This window comes from Lytechinus pictus, chromosome 3 (genome assembly GCF_037042905.1).
Source record: "Lytechinus pictus isolate F3 Inbred chromosome 3, Lp3.0, whole genome shotgun sequence".
Taxonomy (NCBI): Eukaryota; Metazoa; Echinodermata; class Echinoidea; order Temnopleuroida; family Toxopneustidae; genus Lytechinus; species Lytechinus pictus.
Window position 1 is genome coordinate 8,181,516 of NC_087247.1, and position 22,705 is coordinate 8,204,220.

The window sequence follows — 22,705 nt, forward strand, 5'->3', positions numbered from 1 at the left end:
AATATAATTATTTTTTCCTCTTCAGTAAATGATAAAAATGGCTTTGACACCTTAAAAAATGGTTTTCCAAAATTGAGAAATGGTTCTCATGAATAATGTTGCATGTGTGTATGTGTTTACCATTTATTAGTATTTTTTTTTTGGGGGGGGGGGCAATAAAAGCAATAAAAGACAGCAAAAAACAAGTCTTTATTTCCGTTATTTTTGGGACCAGTAAATTTTAGGTTCGGACCACTAAAACATGGAAAACTAGGTATCTACTGGTCCAACATGAATAGGTTGGACCAATAGAAAAATAGGGTTAGTGTGGAGCCCTGCATGCCCACTGACATTCAAAAGTCAAGTAAAATTCAGATCGTTCAGGTACTATCTACATGTATGATATGAGTTAACAGTAATGGGAGGTTTGCTTGAGTAAAAGTAGTTTGTGAAGACAGTCACTTACATGTAGGGGAAGGCGGGGTAAGTTGCGACACTTTTTGCTTTTTGCATGTTAGAATTGATATGATTAATGATCTTGTAGAAATAAGTACCTTGCCTTAAAATCTAATTCTTCTCAAATGTTTTTCACCCATATATAACTTTCTACCCCCACACTGAAAGTCACTGTCACCTTTAAAAAGAGATGTCAAATGGCTCAACTTGCCCCATCTGTGGGGTAAGTTGAGCCACAAAAACTATGTACAATATGTATGGGGGAAGAACCACCATGTCAATTTTTTTATTTAAAGTCTTTTCACTTGCTTATTCTCGATGAATACCAACATCCTCTAAAAGGAAGAGATTAGTCATGTAAATTTGCTCCTTTCTGCCTGCATATCGATGGCTTTTTAAGGTTTGTTTTTTATATACATTACCATAAGAATGACCATGGCTCAACTTGCCCCATGTTGGTTTGCTCAACTTACCCCAGTCCTAACTTAATGCGATAATTTCGCATCCACACATTTCTTATGCATCCATCATGTAAAAAACTACGACAAGAATGAAGATCCATACCTGGACTAACAATGTTGGTCTTATGTCTTTATTATATTTAAAGACGTGTGCGTGTAAAAAGCACTTATCTATTTCACACCCTTTTTTACTCTTTTGGCTGAAATTTGTATTTTTCCCTCTAAAAAAGTACTTTTTGTTTCAAATTTGAAAAAATTGTGGTGGGGTTTGCAATGGGTCATCAATACATGACACCACCACGATGTCCGACTCTCATTATTGGCCTGGGGGTGGTGGCTCAACTTGCCCCTATGCTCAACTTACCCCGCCTTCCCCTACATGTACGGTATGGGAGTGAGTATTGTAATAAGTTCTTCTGTCTTCAAATGTTCTGGATATTTGACATGATTGCTTCTGAAAGATGCTTATTTAGCGCAAGAGTTTGGAGCTATATATTATGTGCAGCATTCGATCAGTAACTACAAGTGCCTTCAAAAAAGTTTTTGATCCCCTTTTGCTCATTGTAGTAATCGTTTTTACGGGTCATTTCTCTTTCATCTAGACACATGCATTCGCCTGGCCCTGCACCAGTGTGGTATCCAGACAGTCAACACCTGCAATGACCATGCCCATGAGATGATATCCTACCTGAGGCAGAGTGGCAGCCATGGCATCCTGGGACAGTCGGCGGACATGGCCATCTTCGATCCTCCCATGTTCTTCTCGTCTCATCGCTTCAAGCTCTCCATGAAGGGAGAGATCACCACGCAGCAGTACAACATGGAGGAGGTGGCCAAGGCACTCAACCTGCATCCCGACAGATTTGTCATCTTCGCAGCACTTCTTGGTAAGTTTCACACTCACCCATAGGAGCATTTCATGGAACACATACTGATTTTCACCTACTGTTATAAGCTACCGTAAATCCTTGCACCTGAATGGCTGATCAATTAAAGCACTGTTCATGAAATGCTCCCCAGATCTTTCCTGTGCCGTAATAGAATCAAGAGTTTAGGAGAAGGGTGGTGCAGGCAGTTGGTATTTGTAACAGAATGTGTAAAGAGAATCACTACAGTAAGCTCAATTGTCAAATTATTGATGTGGAATGCTTGTATTTTTCTTGCTACATGCCACAAGAATCACCTTTCCCAGAAGACCCTTGGTGAACAATTTCATTATTCAAGTAGTTAGAAAACACCCTTTAAATCTACCTGCAGTTAAAGCCTGTCATTAGCTTTGGTAAATCCCTCCCAAATGCATCTATCACTTTTCCAATTCATTACTAGGTTTTAAATGAGTTTGTATGGCCAATGGAAAAAATTATTTTTCCTTTTTTTATATAAAACCTGGTCCAAAGCATGGAATGGGCTGAAAAAAGTAAGGGGCGCGATCTATGTCTGGGGCTCCCTGATATCCAGTCACTAATACCCCTTTCATAAACCCAATTATGCGGCTAATAGCAGCATAATTTGGTCGTAAAATCGGAGGAGGACCAGAGTTATCCGCATTATTTTGATGCTGCAATTATCCGCATAATAGCGGCATCGGGACCAGATTTTGACTTTATGAACGCATTTCCAAATAATGCGGATAATTGCCATGGTGCGGTCACAAGGTCACCCTTTTCCAACACAACCGCATCGGAGGGGGCGTGTGCAGTTGTCATGACGATTATCCGCCTTTTTCAGGACGGGCGCTCGTAAAAATAATGCGGATTATTTTCGGAGTTTGTGAACGCAATTTTTATTGAATTATCCGCATTACTCTTAGGCGGCTAATTGGAGGATGGGTTTATGAAAGGGGTATAAATCTCATTTTGTGAGATGTTGGTCAAAAAGCCCCTTTTACAGATAAATAAAGATATTGCAGCTGAGAAAGGGCGCTAAGGAGACTCAGCCATTGACAAAAAGATTTATTGGCTACTGTACAACCCTTTTGGCTTGTTAGTTATTTACTTGAGTGTACCACACATTACTTGGCCCTATACCACAGCGTTTGTCAGGTGTTAATGTAATGACCAATTCTATTTCTATTTACTGGTTATCATTTTTCCCCGTTTTTTTTTAAGTTATTTTTTTCTTTCTTTTATGTACAATTATATGCCCTTTCCCCAAGAAGTAATTTTATACTACTTTTCATGAACCACACCGCCCTTGTGGTAATTAAATCCCAACACTGAAGAAGAAAAAATGTGGAAAGATGCCAAAATGTACTACACATCAAAGCAGTTCGTAGTCAAGTTCTGATCTACCACATCCGGTTGGAAACATTTGCCTTCTCGAGGAAGCATGTCTGTCTGTATACCAGCAACGATTAGTGAATGCGTGGGTTCAGTTGCAATAGTTGGTAATTGTGGAGGTCAATGAAGATCGCCAAGTAGCGGTATATTGTCCTGTAATTAAGTGCTTCTCCAGATGCTTTGATGATTGCTCTAATTTGTGTAGTCATATCTTATTAAAGGAAGATTTAACATTGGCATGAATAGGATATAAATCCAGGTGTTGAATCACAGACCTACAGTTACAGAGGAAGTTCGTCATGTAGTATTTTTTAAAGGTTTTATTTCATTTTTTTTTTTTTTTTTTTTTTGGGGGGGGGTAAAGTTGCAGCCCACCCCACCCCAAATACATTATCCCTTTGCCAGCCAGAAGAAGGAAATAAAGAAAGATTATGAATATTTATCTGACTCCAAGCAATGTTCATGTTTGGCGTTTCGTTTTAAGACAAGGGCAATTATCATAATGGAAATATCTAGATATGTGTTTGGCTAAGAAAAAAATGATGTTTTACATTTTCCTTTGCAAAGCACTAGGGCAGCATATTTTCTCCTGAAATTTCTATTCTGTTTAGTAATATCTCAACAAACAAATGGCTGAAAGTTATTCTTCATAAGATGAAAATTGGGGAAAAATCAAGTTTTAAGATGAATTTGTTTTTAATCATCACATTAAACTTTTCACATGGCTAATTGGCCACTTCTGTCTTTGTGGAAGATCACTGTCCTGAAACCCCTCCTAGCATTGGTGACTTTTTGTGTTAAAGTAAGTTTTGAAATTACTGCAGGCAAATAAATATTTAAAAAGTTTTATTAACTTAGAGAGAAGGCAACAAATAAGTTGAAAAGACAGATTCCAGACAGACGAAACATGGAGAGCATGAGACTGACAAACATGAACGGATGGATCAGACAATAATCTTACCAAATCATTTAAGTATTTTTTTTAAGGGGGGACAGTCTGGTGGCACAGTCATTCACATTTTCCTAACTTTCACTTGAACGAACACTCTCTCACTCACGGACATGCATAACTCATCATTAGCACACACCATCCCTGATGAAAGTTTTTCATCAAGTCATAGCAATCCAGTGATAACAGGTTAGTGAGTCACACAGTCACTGGGTCGCATTTCAGGAGTTGCATTCAAGCGACAATTTTCAACCCAGAACCGGTTTTCAGAGACATTATTTCCAACGTAATTGCATCCAAGCGAATATTTTTCAACCCAGAAACAGCTATCAAAGACTTATTTCAACAAAACACATTCGCATTCAAGCCACAATTATTCAACCTAGAATCAGTTTCCAAAGACATCTATTTCAAAACTCAGTTGTATTCAAGCGATTTGTTTACATCATGTGGTAAGAATTAAATGTCTGTTAAAACGCAACATCGAGCGATGAAATAGATGGGTTTTGTATGATTCTGCAGAACCATATATTCAGATTTATTCAAGTAAAAACTACAAGAAGACAAGATGTCCAAAGACCGAGACATGTATTTGTGTATATCCCTTGGATTGGAGAATGGATCCTACAAGAACTAGTTGGAGGCAAGATAGGAGGCAGTCTCTACTCCAAACATGTAGGACAAAGGCTGGTTGCATTTGGAGCATGAGAGTAAAGCACATAGTACACATATGTAATACCCCACGGTCGAACACAAGTACATGACTATTATACCTGTTGGTGTCTACATAAAATGTGTTCTCCACATCTTTATATAGGATGCCATCCTTCTGGCTTTTGCCTGATTTCAGAGTCCCTGATAACTTCCCATTTCGGGCTTTTTCAGACCTTGTATTGCATTGCACATATTTGACATGTTGGGCTCCTTTTCAGGCCCAGTGAGTGAAATTGACTGGCATCCGTGACTTCATGTAGCATCTATAGATGATGATCATAATATATTAAATTCAAATTAATATGAGTTAATCTCTAAAAAGGATGTGAAAATCATGATCGGGTGGATGAAGTAGAACGAGATTAATTGTGGCATTATTGGCACTTGATGATGAGATGAGAAGTTGTAAATAAAGGAATAAAAATCGTTGATGAGGCCCAGATTAGCTCTAAAAAACTGCAAATGTACATGTTATTTTGTTGTGAATAAAATTTTGCAAATGTAAAAATCACAAAAAGGAAGGGGTGGTGCAAACATCTGTGAACCCTTGGGTAAATGAATTATTAGTGTCTTTCTTTCGCACTTGAGTAACTTAAAAATGTGATTTACACACAAGTATGAAAGTTTTTGTTAAAAAAATGAAATTTGATAATAAATTTTAATTCATCTTGCCATACATGATACATGTAGGCTAAAAATCGGGACAAGACACATTTGCCATACATGATACATGTAGGCTAACAATCGGGACAAGACACATATCAATCTACCACATTAATTTTTTTAGTGTGCCCTTCCCAGTTACCTGTTGAACTCACTTCATAATTTTATTAACATGCATGCATTCATCTCCTCAAAGGCAAAAATACATGTATCCTTTCATACTGTCTTCTCGCCATCATCATTACGAAGTGTACGATGGAGCTTTAAGCTTTCTATATCTGACGTTATTAAGCTGCAAAGTTCAAGTGCTTCACTGCTTAACCTCATCACCTCTTCTCCCTCCCCAAGATCAACAGGAATGTTTTTACCTGTGTCTTTCACCATCTTTAAACGGAGGAAGATCACGTTAGGAAACATGTGGGGCGGGATTTGTCGTAGGACACAAATTGCCGTGCAGCAATGTTCTCCCGATCTCCCAGCACGTTACAAAGAAGCCCTCCAGTGTAAACATTTAGTCACTCCCAGAGCGAGCAGTCGAGCTGGAGGTTTTGAAATCCCCCGTCTGCTGCATCTTCCTTAGCTCAAAGAGGAGAGAATGTGATGACCATGGATGGAATATTGATCAGTTGATTGTGACTCACAGCATCTAATCTCCTTTATATGTGCCAGCCTTCTTAACCCATTTTGCACTGCGCATTCTGATCACTTCTGACAAATGAAGATAAATTATGTGTACATGTATGAGGTGATGATTTTGTCTTACAAAATATTTGTGTTAAATTCTGAAAAAAATGATAGATTTTCTTTCAAGTATTGCTGAAAAATAGAGCCCTATTTTTTACTGGTTTTGAACAATTTTCTTTGTTAAAAATTTTGAGTTATACCTGATAGAACTTTGTTACCGCCATAGGGTAATTCCTTTAGCATTCGAACATTATTTGTAGGATTTTAGAAAGAGACCTTAAGAAAGCAGAAATATCGCAGAAATATAGAAATGTTATTTCCTCTTCTCGAATGCATTTTCAAAATACCAGTTTTGCAATAACTGCAAATTCTGTCACAACACTTCTTGGGTCGGAATTCAGAATAAAAAGATAAACGTATTAAATTTTGTCATGTTTGATTATATATTTTGGCTTTCCTATCGTGTCTTTCATACAAAATGTGGATAAATCTTTCAATTTATCTGACCATGAAATGAGTAATATTTTGATTTACAAATATGTGTACATGACATGTAATACAGGTTATAATGCTTTGATTCTTGTTCTAAAAACCTTTGTTTATGTTTATTTTTGTTTTTGATTTGCAGGCAATCACATCCTTCTTGATGAGGAGTTAACTCTGTTCCACTGGTCACTCCTTGGACCTGATCATCCTCTTAATGGACTCAGGGTATGTTCTCTCCATCTACCTACCATTAGGGCATTTTAACAATCACTTCACAGACGCTTTCTATAACGCAGAGAATCTATTGTCATAACAAAGCAGCCTTTGTCGAAAATCGGTGAATCAAAACAGCAGTGACTTCTGACAAACGACACATTTCTATTTTTTGTCTGGTACAAATCTTGAGACGATGACCTCTAATCTGTCCATTGTGATTTGATGGGCATTTTCAATAGATTCTCAATGTTGCAGAAAGCGTCTGCAAAGAGGTTGCTAAAATATGCTATTCTCTTAAAGGGTTTTTAAAACACCCAGACAATAAAAGTGTTTTCATAAGAATAGAAAAATAATAGAGAAAGATATTGGGGAAGATTTGTTGAAAATCCACAAAAAACAACAGAGTTACACATTTTTGTCTCACCTGCATAGCAGAGTGAGACTATAGGCGCCGCTTTTCCGACGGCGGCGGCGGCGTCAACACCAAATCTTAACCTGAGGTTAAGTTTTTGAAATGACAGCATAACTTAGAAAGTATATGGACCTAGTTCATGAAACTTGGCCATAAGGTTAATCAAGTATTACTGAACATCCTGCTTGAGTTTCATGTCACATGACCAAGGTCAAAGGTCATTTAGGGTCAATGAACTTAGACCATGTTGGGGGAATCAACATCAAAATCTTAACCTAAGGTTAAGTTTTTGAAATGTCATCATAACTTAGAAAATATATGGACCTAGTTCATGAAACTTATACATAACGTTAATCAAGTATCACTGAACATCCTGCATGAGTTTCACATCACATGACCAAGGTCAAAGGTCATTTAGGGTCAATGAACTTTGGCCAAATTGGGGGTATCTGTTGAATTACCATCATAACTTTGAAAGTTTATGGATCTGATTCATGAAACTTGGACATAATAGTAATCAAGTATTACTGAACATCCTGTGCAAGTTTCAGGTCATATGATCAAGGTCAAAGGTCATTTAGGGTCAATGAACTTTGGCCAAATTGGGGTATTTGTTGAATTACAGCCATAAATTTGAAAGTGTGTTTGTCTAGTTCATAAAACTTGGACATAATAGTAATCAAGTATCACTGAACATCCTGTGCGAGTTTCAGGTCACATGATCAAGGTCAAAGGTCATGTAAGGTCAAAGAACTTTGGCCACGTTGGGGGTATTTGTTGAATTGCCATCATATCTCTATAAGTGTATTGGTCTAGTTCATAAAACGTGGAAATAAGAGTAACCAAGTATCACTGAACATCTTGTGCGAGTTATAGTAGTTTTCAAAATCAGCACTGCTGCTATATTGAATCGCGTGATGCAGGTGAGACGGCCAGAGGCATTCCACTTGTTATAGATATGAATTTGTTTTTGTTATATGCGAGCAGCTGTCCCATTTGTCATGTACTGTATATTCCATCATTTTCCATTTTTTAATTGTTCATGAAGTCTGAAAATATTTTTGTTTCTGTAGCTGGGATAGAATGATGAATCTGGTGTTCTAATGAATGGACGAGTAAAGGTCATGGATATTTTGAGAAAATTGCATTATAATATTTTTGAATTCATATCACATGATTCAGCAGGGGAGCTGCTCGTACAGTATGTATGATGTCACACAAACCTAGATTTTAAAGGGATGGTCCGGGCTGAAAGTATTTATAGCTTAATAAATAGAGTAGAGTTCACTGAGCAAAATGCCAAAAATTTCATCAAAATCGAATCACAAATAACAAAGTTATTGAATGTTCAGCAATATTTTGTGAAAACGGTTGTCATGAATATTCATTAGGTGGGCTGATGATGTCACATCCCCACTTGTTCTTTTGTATTTTATTATATGAAATTATGTTTATTGAAACTTTTCCTCCAAGAACTAGAAAAATTGGATGGACAACTGATTTAGTGCATTAGATATTTATTTCATTACAAGGGAGATATATTATTCACACAAATATGAAATAATGAAAAAAATTATGATTTTATGTAATAACATAAGAAAATGGAAAGTGGAGGTGTGACATCATCAGCCCACCTAATGAATATTCATGACGACTGTTATCACAAAGGCATTTTGCTCAGTGAATTCTACTCTATGTATTAAAGGAGAATGAAACTCTTGGAGCAAGTTAGCTTTTGTGAAAGCAGAAAAATCAAAGAATAAGATCAACAAAACTTTGAGTAAAATAGGACTAGCAATAAAAGAGTTATGAGCATTTGAATGTCGAGATCACTAATGCTATGGAGATCCTCCCATCGGCAATGCGACCAAGATCTGTGATGTCACACACGTACAACTCTCCCATTTGGACACTGAAAATATACCCCAAAACATATCTTTTTGCTCATTCTAATCATATGACAAACGATTCATCAATGATATAATGTTGTGAAACCTCTGTACTTGTCATCTCATAAAGAGAACACCTCACCTTGTGATAGACTCTATAAAAGTGAGAATATACGTGAAATAAGTACTAAAGTAATGAGGGAGTTGTACGTGTGTGATATCACAGATCTTGGTCGCATTGCCGATGGGAGGATCTACATGGCACTAGTGATCTCAATATTCAAATGCTCATAACTTTCTTATTATTCATTCAATCTTCCTCAAACTTTCAACAATATGTTTCTTTGATTTTTCTCTTTGATATGGATTCAGCTGGTTTCAAGGGTTTCATTCTCCTTTAAGATATAAATAGTTTCATCCCGGACCATCCCTTTAATAATCTTTAACTCTGTTAATCTTTGATGGATTTCACCAAATTTTCACTATGTTTCTTCTGTTTTTGTTTTGATTAAAATCTGCACCAGGGTTGCGCTTCCCCGTAAAAAAATTAAGAGATGCAGAGTGGGAATTCAAGAAAAAAAAGATATTTCCCTTTAATTGTTTCTACAATTGTTCAACTAAAACCAATAATACTAGTTCACTATTAATTAGGCATTTCATATTACAGACAAATCTTCAGGTTTTATATATATATGAATTTTTCTCAGTCCCATAAATGCTTGTTCATGATTCATTATCTTGCCATGATATTTCTTGAAGCTTTTTAATAGGGGTAGTTGGTGCCAGACATTTGTCATGTAGAAATTGTTGCCCAATCCATGGGACCTGTGCATCATTGTGCATGTGGGCAATTCCATAGGTTGGTGGACATGAGCTCAATGTGTCTTTGTACATATAGCCCATCTGAACCGTAACGTGAGTAACCACTTTACCTGCACCCCTTGTAAAAACCATGTGTTCTTTATTTTTTTGATTATATACAAATTTGTCTCCCTAATATACTTCTTTGAAATGGATATAATCAACTTTCGTAAAAGCCTTGTATGAGGACACTTTTCACTTACACTGTATGTCCACTTTTCATTTTATGCATGTCCAAATCATGTAACATGACTAACCGACACATTTCAAAGATTTGCCAGGAGCACAATGAAATTTCCCAAGTTTTGTTTTTATACAAAGGATAGTCAGACTGCGTACTATGTTGTGATAAAGAGATGTTTAGTTCCTCTCAATAATAATGGAGTTACAGCTCCAAGTATGAGTCAAGGTGTCTCCAAATGTAACGTGGGTAACCGTGGAATAGCCCATGTCACCATTTGAATTATTTAAGATATTTGAATTAGGGATGTTTGATGAATTGATTTTTTTTTGTGACTATAGATGAGAGCCCAGCAGCTTGTCCAGCCACCTCTTGATGCCATCTTGCCACTGGTGGCGGGCTACGTCCGCAACATCACCAACATGTATGACCTGGATGCCATTGGACAAGACGTATTCCACACATACAAGGGTTGTATCGATGAGAAGATGCGCCACTTCAAGGCCAGTGTGGAATTCTACTGGAGAGGGACCAAAGATGCTTGGAGCAGACACAGGAAAGGTGAGTTGGTTTGATTTTACTTTCATTTCGTTTCATTTACTGGGTGTGATATGATATGATTTGAATTGATTTGATATGATATTCATTTGATATGATTAGATATTGTGTGATTTGATTTTACTGTGATATGATTTGGGTTAATTTGACTGGGTGTGATTTGATTTGATTTAACAGTGTGATTTGATTTAAGTTAATGACTGGATGTGATTTGATTCAATTTGATATTACTGTGTGATTTCATTTGATTTTGATTTTACTGTGTGATTTGATTTTTAATAGTTAATGACCAGTTGTGATTTGATTTGATTTTATTTGAATGAAATGTCATTTTCTCAGAAAATTGAAAATGGTTTTTACTGTACTTTCAGTATATCAATAGACAAAATATTTCACACCTGTTCTTAAAAGGAAAACAAAAATAAGTCATCACGAACCATTAAAAAATTGAAATTTATGCATTTGATATTACATAACATATGGGGCAGCTGCTCGTTTATGACGTCACAAATTTTAAACTTAAACCTCTAATAACTTTCTTAATCGTTCATGGATTTTCCTCAAACCGTCCCCAATGTTTTAATTACTTTTTTTTGCCATTTGAACTACAAACTTTTCTTCAGGGTGAACTTCCCCATTAAATATCTGTAATTCATACTGTTTTAAGGACAAGTCCACCTCAACAAAAAGTTGATTTGAAAAGAAAGAGAAAAATCTGACAAGTCATTAAAAAATTTCATCAAAATCGGATGTGAAATAAGAAAGTTATGACATTTTTAAAGTTTTGCTTAATTTCACAAAACAATTATATGCACATGCTGGTCGGTATGCAAATGGACTGATGACATCATCCACTCACTATTTCTTTTGTATTTTATTATATGAAATATTCTAATTTTCTCCTGTGTCAAGTGAAACAATGATTAATTCCTTCCTGCACATGTGGAATTAGCATTGTTTAATTCTATATGGTTCAGTCAAGTTGGTCCTTATTGTCAGATCTGTAAAAAATGAAATATTGTATAATTCAAACAATAAAAACAAAAGAAATAGTGAGGTTCATCATTGTCACTCTCATGTGCAATTCACAGAGTTGTGCATATCACTCTTTTGTGAAAAATAAGCGAAACTTTAAAATGGCATGAATTTTTTATTTTACATCCGATTTTTGAAGAAATTTTCAGCGTTATGCTAGTTTGATTTTTCTGTATTTATCAAATAAACATTTTTCTGGGGTGGACTTGACCTTTAAGAAATAAACTTCTAAAGGCAACTTAACACTCTTGAAATAAAAGGAAGTTCATGACAGACTACAACATTAGTTTGATTCATTTCATATCAATATCTTTTGGTTTTGTGTGTTTCCTCCAGGACCACGGTTTAACTTCCGATCCCAGAAACCCAATAAGGTAAATATCAAATATCAGTTGAAGTTGTGCTTGCCTTAGCGTAGTTGCATTTTTATCTTTTAATTCCAGGGGCCCGTTTCATGAAGATTTACAATTGTGGTAAATTTGCCATTAAGGTAATTGCCATGGAAGATTTTGATTGGATGCTGAACCTGTTACCATGGTATTTACCATAATGGCAAATTTGCAAGTTACTATAATCATATGAAAGGGGGCCCAAGATGTCTCATGATGAAAAAGTAAGACTTGAACTAAAAAGATCTTTCTTTACTAAATTTAACCTGTATCAGCTGAATTCAGTGACCAAAAATGTATCATGGAAAAAAACAAACTCCTATTGGTGTTGCAAATGATCAATAAGGTGTTGATACAAAATGCATTGAACAGACATAAATGCTTATACTGTTTCTTGATATATTATCTCTCCTTACCAGTGAAGCTGTGTACAGAATCTCATGGGTTTAGGAGTCAGCAGCCACATAATTATTGTGAAAGTAACCTAAAATATTTGAAAAATTAATGGCAAATGGCTGATGATATTGATATAATGGAAACATTAACATGTCATCCCCTGTTTCAAATTCATTTTTTGAAATCATCTTTCATCATTTATTTCCAACTTATTGGATGCGATAGGTGTTATCTTTGAAATGAAAAGATATTTTGTACATCCATTGCAAGCAATTGAGCATTGTTTGTACTTCCTGTATTTCCATTGCAACGCCAGGAAACGTAAGTGGAATTGGGTTGCAGCCAGAATGTTTCTGTTGAAGAGGGTTCTTCCTGTATGTAAACCGACCAGAGTTGTGGTCATCGGATCTCTTTAGTTTTATTTAATAGCGATTTACTTCCAAAGATAATTGGATGTGTATGGATGAACTACTGAACTACATTTCCAGTGATGTATGTTATAATAACTCAAGCCAGACCAGAGCAAAGTAATCACATTTTATAGTTTTGCCTTTATGCACTTTGACGCAGACCTCTAAAATCATGTAAAATACATTAGAAGATTTTTTATTTCTTTTACACAATATTCCTATTTTTACTTTATTAGTATTCTTTCAATTAATGCCAAAAAATATTTGAAGGTAATTGATTCTTAAAATCGTTGAGTTAGCAATGTAGTGGAAAAATTAAAAGCCTTTTCCACAGGTATTGGTTAAAACCTATTAAGACATTTCTTACATATCTCTGTTTATCTGCATTATGAAAGTAAAATTATGATGTCAAATCAGAAAATCAGAAGATCCTGCATTATTGATTGGGAATTCAAAGCTCCCTACTCCGTCATGTAAGGATTTTAAAAAATGCATGTATTGATATTGTGCAATAATTTGAAATCAACATACAACAAATCATCAGAATCCTGATTATGTAAGGATAATTTTTAATGAATGAAACAAGTTAAAGTCCTTTTAAAGGCATTTATTGTAAAATTGGCAAGTTTAAAAATGAATGTTTTTCTTTGGAAGCTTATTAATCATTAAATTTATGGAGATTGTAGGCAATATCCTTATACCAATTTATGAATGTGGTATTGTCTAATCCTCTATTTTGTCAAATTATATTATTTATTTGAATTTGATATTTCTGGCTTAATGTAATTGTCCCCTGAAATCATTGAATACATTTATTTTTTCTCTTATTTACTTCTCCCCATTAAAAGATATTTCTCATGTTGGGTACAATCTTAAATTCTACCTATTATGTATCTTTTTATTGAAAGGGTTCTGATATGCAGAGGATTGAGAATGCAATGGGCAAGGTTTCCATCGACGACAAAGACCAAGGGTGAGTTATATAGTATGATGGTGGTCCCCAAGTCTGCGCACCTAACGATTTGAGTTAAGATTCAACGTGAATTTCACTTTATTTCACAACATCTTTCAGTTGATAATGTTCCTTACACCATTATGAGTTAGTGTGTCAAATATCTCATAAAAATTTGAAAGAAATATTTGATTTTCTTGGAAAAAACCTCGGGCAGTCATTTTTATATTGAACAAAAAAATGTACCCCATGTCTGTGCACCCATTCACTTTGCACGTGATTCTGGGATTTTTATGAGAAAGGCTGCATTTAGAGGCCGTCACATGAAATGCCCAAAATTCATTATTTTTCCACCATTGTGCGTCAGATTTTTTAATGAATATCTGTCTATGTTTTGCATGTGTAAAGTCTGTGTTTGTTGCGTATCTTCTTTTACTAGAATAGCGCAGATACGCGTGTGCGCAGACAAGGGGGACTGCGCAGACTTGGGGGAACTTGCCATATAACTTATACTAAATTATTTCACGATTGATGTTGAGAGCAGGTGTTGGTGTTGGGCAGATTTTTAACACCAGCCTCAGCACTTCACCTGAAATGGGGATGGTGCTAGATACAGTGCTTGATTTCAAGTTTGTATTGTTATGTTTGTATTTCTGATTTCTACACCAACCTCTGCTAAAAATAGGCTGGTGCTTTTATACTCTGGATGATTTCAAGTTCTGTGTTGAGTTGACTGCTTTTGTTGGGCCAGTTGTAACATCAGTCATGGCGCCTACCTAAAAAGAGGCTGGTGCCAGATATAAAGTTTGATTTCAAGGTTGAAGGGATGCTCTATGCTACAGATATTTATATTTCAATATAAAATAAGAGTAAAATTCACAGAGCAAAATGCAGAAAATTTGATCAAAATTGGATAACAAATAACGTAGTTATTGAATTTTAAAGATTTTCATTATTCCGGTGAAACAGTTCTCGGCATGTCTTCATGAATATTCATTAGGTGGGCTGATAATGTCATATCCCCACTTGTTCTTTTGTATTTTATTATATGAAATTAGGTTTATTTGAAATTTTTCTACCAAGAACTAAAACAATTGGATTGACAACTGATTAAGAGCATTCGATATTTATTGCTGCAACTTATTTCATCATAATGGACATACATTTGTATGAAAAATGAAACAATTATGATTTTATATATTAACATAATAAAAAGGAATGTGGGGATGTGACATCATCAGCCCACCTAATGAATATTTATGACAACGTGCATATAACTGTTTTCACAAAATAATGCTGAACATTAAAATTCAATAACTTTATAATTTGTTGTCCGATTTTGATGAAATTTTCAGCATTTTGCTCTATGGATTTTACTCTATTTATTTAGATATAAATATCTCAGCCTGGAGCATCCCTTTAATGTTGGAGCTAGGGTTGGCAATCAGATTCATACCAGCTAATTTTGCACCAACACAAACACTGAAATTGAAAATTACCTATTAACTCAGCAAGTATATTTAGATATTATATCTTTGGTAGAGACTTAGTTTCCAAACCTGATTGCAGCAAATTTGGGTGTGTTCTTGTAATGATGCAAATCATGTTTAAATTCGACTGTAAAAACACATAAAATTGTAGATCTAGTTATTCGTTTTTAAATCACAACTGTGTTTCTGGTATTCTTAAAATGTAAATGAGACTGAATGATTTGAGAATTAGCACTTGTACATCCCTCATGAATCTAATGGAATCTTAATTAAAAACATTGTCTATTGTATAAACCAAGAATTACCAGAATCCTTTTATTTTTTTATTAAAGAAAATAACTTACATAACATTTTCCTGCTCAAAATTTCAACTAATCGAGTTAGAAAATTATGCTTTACAATATACCTCACATTGTATTTTTATGATTTAATTCGAGTATCTCATTGATGATTATTATTTCTCAATCTTTGATTTCAGACAAAAATCAGATGACCAGGATGAGGTGAATATTATCTTCTTTTTCTCTTCTAATCATTAGAGTTAAATTTTACTTGAACATCTTGTATAGCTTAACCATAAATAACAATGTATTACTGATGAATTTTTATCATAAATCAGAGAGAATGCTATGAAAACCGGAATGGCCAACTTGAAAATCTCTTAGAATAGTGTGAAAAAATAGCAGTTTTGGGGAATTTTCATTCCTTGTATCGGATTGTAGTATATGAGATATATAAATGCATGCAGTTTCTTTGATTATGTTATTTTGCACTCCTAAAGTTTGATATGCATGTATCAAGTCCATGAACAGAGACTCTATGGCCCATATTCTGAACACTAGTATCCTTTATAACTATATATCACTTTATAATCGCATTTATAACTCGCAAAGCATTTACATACCATTTTGAAATGAAAGATTAAATAGTTTCTTCCTGTTAAACCATGGGAACTATCCCAGCAAACTCACAAAAAGCATATATTGTAAACAAATGTTTTAACACATCTGGCTTTCCATAGTTTTAGCCCAAACTTAACCATAGTTGACTGGAGTTCAGAACTCTAGCTATAATTCTGGGGGGTGCTTTACAAAAGTTTAAGTATGACTTAGAGTCGCACTTAAATGCCTAGTTGCGTGCAGTATAAAAGGCATGACCGCATTGGTCAGATCATGCCAAGAGGATGCGCACTACTGCGTATTGATCAACAAGATTGCGCGTTGCATATCATGTACGCGTCAGCATGTAAGTGCGACCTAAGTCATACTTAAATCTTTGTGAAACACCCCCCTGGAGATCTAGTTGTCAAGGAACTTTATATGTTTCATAGTATACGTCATCGTATTCTAATATCCCAAACTTGTTTCTAACTGTATGAAACTTGCTGATTTTTCTACCGGTTCAGAACTCCGGCAACGGACCATCCCCCCACCAGAACATCCCGTCCCTGATGGAGCAACCTACCCCAGCCTTCCTGCAGGCCTCGGCCCCACCCCTCCCCATGGTACCCAGGGAGTTGATCCGCATTGCCAAACACAGACATGACCAGGGACAGATGGCACCGCAAGTCCTTCAGGTTCTCACATCCGTAAGTGGCATTTTCCTTCCTGACTTTTGCGTCGCGCATGTGACTTCGTCTTAAATGTAGTATCTTTGTCCAGGGGAGCGTTTCATCGACATTTGTCTTCTGACTACTCGATTTTGGATGGCCGAGAAGCACTGTTACTATGGTAACTGTCGGACAAGTCCTTTCATGAAGCTCCCTACGTTTCAAAATGTAATGAACCCCAAGGCTATAAAATAAATAGTGGTGCTATTCAGTTGCATGATAGATTCGATAGGTGATTATTGAAGCTTAACTCGGGTAGTTGCAGCAAACTGTGATTTTATGAGAAATTCATTAAAACCAATATTAATGCTCCCTTTATCATTATTATTGTAAGAAAGATCTAGTAGTATTCATACCTAACATTTGTGAAATCATGAAGTCTAAGCTATAAAGAGAGGACAAAGAAAGTTCTTAAGACAGATATGCAAATGTAGGCATGTGCATTGTAATTGCTTGGAAAGAGAGACCCGACAACACAGCAGAATGCCATGTTCATTTTTACTTATTCTTCTGCAATCTCACATTGCTTGAGATCAACAAGTTAATTGTCCGATCAATTTTGATTTACTCCTCACGTAGGGTGAGATCAAGTTGAATTCAATCTTGGAGGACGAGCTCAGCGGGGAATTCCCTTGTTCTGTCCAGCTGTACCGTCCCGTTCGTCAGATGGTGTACGGGATCCTCTTCAGTATCTCCCAGATCAACGAAGACATGATGCAGAAGAATGGCTCTGGAGATCACCAAGGTAGGTGTCCTCATTCATGAAAGGCCAAATCCATGCAGACAGAAATGTAAATTGATAAAAAAACAAAGAATCAACGTAGCACTTTAAATTTCATCAAAATCTGATATAATCATAAAATAGGATATATAATCTAAAAGGTTTGCTTGAATTCTGTACGACACAGATGATATACAAGTGAGAGATGTAAAGATGTCAGACACCAACTCTGTCTTTTGTATTTCCTTTATATGAAATATTATTTTGGATGCGAATAAATACATGTATAAGTCAATATTACTTTTATCCATTGCCATTTTATGCCTAAAGCAAAGTCAAATCTTGAATATAGAGACAAATAAAGCATGAAAATTTGATATTGATGATTCTTGTTTAAATGTGAATTTCATCATTTACTTCAGATCAAGGTCCTCAGATTTGCGTGAAGGAATGGTGGTCGAGGCGAGACACGCCCATTCAGAAACCTGACGTGGTCTGTGCCATCCCGGCCAAGGACTGGGCACCACCCCCTCTCATTAAGCTTTGGCTGGGTCGGGAACCCGAAGACAAGGAGTACCGGCTGAGAGCGTTCCTCTCGTGCCTCAGGAGTGATATGCCGTCCATGATGAAGACACCTTACGTTCCAAAGCACGCCCTCATCCTCTGCTGTGTGGTCAGGTTGGTTTTCGAGTTCACTGCCGACTTGTCCCTTGAACAAAATCTTTTTTTTAATATGAGTCATGAAATAATTCCTTCTTTACTCTGCCTGAAACATAGTGGCACTCAATATTCTAACCAAGCCCTGGAAATCATTGTAAGTGCTTGGAGTGGATACTCAAATGAAAGCGTTTTTTGTATACAGAAAAACAATATCGGAGTTCAGTCTGTGTAGCACCCAAAACTCCCTCTCTCTACAAGTTATTTACAATAAAGATAAACATCTAAGTGTTGATAGTAGGATGTACCGTGTGATTTTTGTACTTTGTAAGATTACAGTGATCTTGGCTTACATCAAGTTCAATATTCAATATGTCCAATGGATATCATCTCACTCGATAACTTTGTCTACTTGATGAAGGAAAATACCTGAGCTTACTAGCTGACTTGAAGTCTATTATTTCAAGAAGATCTTGAAGGCAACATGCCACTTGCAAAGCTGCCAAGTAGTACTGATTTTCCATATTCAGTTCTGAAATATGAGAAGAATACCGATTGTTTCATGGAAAATATGATAAGTTTTGGGTTTATGTGTTCCTATGGGATTTCGTTGAAATACTGATTTCCTCACCAAAATACCCCCAAAAAAATCTTGATCAGGTTGCCACATCTGCACTTGAGTCCTGAATTGCTAAAACATATACTTGTTTCTTATCCAGAATGCAGTGATTTTTTCATGTAGTATTGTAATAATTACCTAATAGAATTTTTTTTCCATCTTCAAAACATTTGAGAGTACAAATATGTTGTTTAAGGAACTCAAGATCAAATTTTCCATTACAAGTTATTTCTAAAGTTTCATAATACATATTCAATTTTCATCTGCGGGTATATGTACCAAGACTAGATTGCAGCACAGGAATCCATTAACTGACCCCCATGGTGCATTTGACCTCTTTGGAGGACAGTACCCCTTTAAGACCGAGGGCGTGTTTCACAAAGATTCAAGTGTCACTTAGACTCGTGCTTAATGCCAACGCTCACATGATATTAAAATCGTGCAATGTCATTGATGAATACGCAGTGGCGCGCATCTCCAGGAGCATAATTTGACCCATGCGGTGATGCGTTATATACCGCACACAACTTGGATTTTAAATGTGACTCTAAGTCACACTTCAAATCTTTGTGAAACACCCCCCCCCCTGATGGTCCTTGTATGCAAGAAAAGATTAAATTTCAGAAGAAATTTTCATTTGATATCAATGTTCTTGCTCCCAATTGCAAACTTGCTCCAAAATGGATGCATTCAATCATCCTTGTCTTGGCTTCCCGTTTGCATATATTAACATATCCCCCTTGCCTTCCTTGGTGTCTTGATTAATGTACCCAAGTTACATTATTCCAGTCAAAAGTGTTGGCACAGTGAACGTATCAACCAGCAATAAATGAAACCTGAATAAACTAACTAAAAAGAAAAAAATAAACATACACACATAAAACACAGGCTGTGGGAGATCTAGGGCCGAATTAACACCTCCCCTCTGTAAATTACAATTGGATTAGAATTATTGTTGTTTATTTGACATTTCCAACATCAAACTGAAAGAAGTATTGAATAATATTAATTTTTTTAAGACTTCCCAGCTGCATTTCCCAAAAAAATCTGAAAATTCATATACCGACTCAAGGTTATGCAGTACAAAAGTTTCTTCTGAAATAAACAGAAGTTTGATGTATATGAATTTTTGCATTGTTGTTTACATAGATACTTACTGCACTTCAGCCCTCCATTGTTCCGTAAACATGAACTTGATGCTATTCTTGCCCAGAGTGTATCACCGATACTCAACAACCCTTCAGCCCTTCAAGAGCTCAAGGTAAGCGTTATCACAGATTAATGGTTTAGTCTACCCAACCTGGTGGGTATTTCATAAAGCTGTTAGTAAGTTAAGAGCGACTTTAAGAACGACTGGTGAACCTCTCTCACGTGCTAAATAATCACCAATGAACATAATAATGGTGAACATCACGGCCACAAAAAGGATCACCAGTCGTTCTTAAAGTTGCTCTTAACTTACGAACAGCTTTATGAAACAGCCCCCCTGGTGGGTGTTTCATAAAGCTGTTTGTGAGTTACGAGCGACTTCACATGGATTGGTGGTCCTTTCTTTAGATAATAATTTGCATTGAATTTTCTAGAGTTCCTGAGAAAGGATCACCAGTCATTCATAACTTACAAACAGCTTTATGAAACACATGGATTGGTGGTCCTTTCTTTAGATAATAATTTGCATTGAATTTTCTAGAGTTCCTGAGAAAGGATCACCAGTCATTCATAACTAACAAACAGCTTCATGAAACACCCACTCATAGACCACTCAATGGCTCAAGGAAGACAAGAATAATTAGGCAGATGTTCTTTGGGGGACAGATTCCTCTAGTAAAGTGAATTTGCAAGTAAAAGACTGCCCACGTCAATTGCAGGTTTAGTGGAACAGGGCCCAAAACATCAAATAAAATGTGCCCCATTTTGATTCCCTACTTACGCGGATCATTCCCCTGAAGAAATGGAAAACTCTATTAGAAATATCAAGGCTAATGTGAGAAGAGATGCCCAAGCACTAGAATTATTTCCTGTGATTTAATTGTGTAGTAACAGTGAGGCAACGTTATTCTGTTTTAGATAAGTTTCCCTGTCTTATTTTCCAAACTTAAAACCCACATTACACCAATCAAGCTTTTTATCTGTTTTGTCCAGTCTAACAACCATTGATCAGCCCTCTTCCTAATATGAATCTAGTTCAGTTCATGTAACTGTGATCTCAACAATTGGGTTTTTGGGGCATAAGTTTTACCAGGAAAGGGGGTGGGGTTGTCAACGCTATCTATTTGGAAAAGATATTGTATGAAAAGAAGTATCCTAGATAGATCCTTGCCATTTGATTGGTTGTTTGATAGTGATCATTCAGCCCATGTGACAATGTCATCATCATCATCCATAAGATTTTGTCCACTGCACGCTCTTTCCGATGGTACACCTAAAACACTCCCGTGTTTGCAGCGCGACAATCACCAGACCACACTCGCACTGCATGCACTTATGCGTTCATGAATATCAGATAACAAGGAACTATTTTTAGGTGTTCTATAAAACAAATGATTTTTTTTTCATTCGTGCAATGGACAGAATACTTCCTTCGGTGATAGATGAAATGAATGATCAATTCAATGGATCATTTCGTCTTTCACCTCATGAAGTATTCTGTCCATTGCCCTCAAAGACATTCATTGTTTGTACAATGGAAAAAATGTGTTCAGTGCATATCTCTATTTTTAACAAGAAATGCTATGCCATGAAATTAAATTGGCACCTATTTCTCATTTCTGTTTGCCCATTTCCAAGCAAACAGAAGTGAAAAATAGGTGCCAATTTCATGCCCAAAATAATTAGCATAATATGATTTAGGGTCGAAAACGCAGCCCCACTAGCATTAACGATTTATGCTGGCGAAAAAAGGCCAGCATAAATAGATAATAACAAGACCAGGATACAGTGAAAAGGTTAGGCATGTTGTATAGTCTTGTGTTGTACATGACTGTATGATGATGATGTCATGATGTTGGTTACATGTGTCACTGTATCCTGGCCTTGTGCGCTCGGCTGCCTCCAACTGAGGCCTAGGCGAATCTCCCTTATATACCTGTCCAGAGTATATGTGGTTTTTTCATGGTTAGTTAAAGTTGACCACGTCTTGTCAGGCTTGCCATCAGGCCATGAATATTGATGAGTTATTTGAATGGGATATGACCCTTGCCCTGTCAGGCCCTATTCTTCTTGACAGTCAGAAAGCTTCTATTATATCCTATCCATTGATCACAGGTGAATGGGATACCCCGTTACTAGGTCCACTAGAAAGAAGCATTCACAAACTGAAAAAGCCCCACTAAGGAATTCTTTTCATGTCAATCTGTTATTTACATTACAATGGGTATTATTGATACATTGTTTGGACTGTGTTCTTCTTAGTGTTGGGATTGTCAATGGTATAGAAAGAAAGTAAAGCAGTCTGTTTCAATACGACCAATTGTTGAATGATAGTAACTTTGAACTTTGATTTGTGTCAATTAATCAAGGCCAAAATATTGTGATATCAACATGAAAAAAACTTCTACCAAAACATAAAGTGACCATTGAATCATTGTTTTTTCTTCAAGTAAAGTTTCAATTGATTAGGTATCAAGCACCCCCCTCTCA

General features: G+C 36.1%; 1 protein-coding gene across 1 annotated transcript in view; it reads left to right on the plus strand.

Annotated features, from left to right (window-relative positions):
* Positions 1-22,705, plus strand: part of LOC129255949 (constitutive coactivator of PPAR-gamma-like protein 1 homolog) — a 49,968-nt gene that overhangs the window by 16,106 nt on the left and 11,157 nt on the right. Inside the window, exons 2-11 of the mRNA XM_064097932.1 lie at positions 1,499-1,783; positions 6,814-6,896; positions 10,572-10,791; positions 12,160-12,197; positions 13,927-13,991; positions 15,939-15,963; positions 16,866-17,048; positions 17,649-17,814; positions 18,213-18,468; positions 20,216-20,327. Coding sequence (XP_063954002.1) covers positions 1,499-1,783; positions 6,814-6,896; positions 10,572-10,791; positions 12,160-12,197; positions 13,927-13,991; positions 15,939-15,963; positions 16,866-17,048; positions 17,649-17,814; positions 18,213-18,468; positions 20,216-20,327 — 1,433 coding nt within the window. The remainder of the gene's footprint in view (positions 1-1,498; positions 1,784-6,813; positions 6,897-10,571; positions 10,792-12,159; positions 12,198-13,926; positions 13,992-15,938; positions 15,964-16,865; positions 17,049-17,648; positions 17,815-18,212; positions 18,469-20,215; positions 20,328-22,705) is intronic.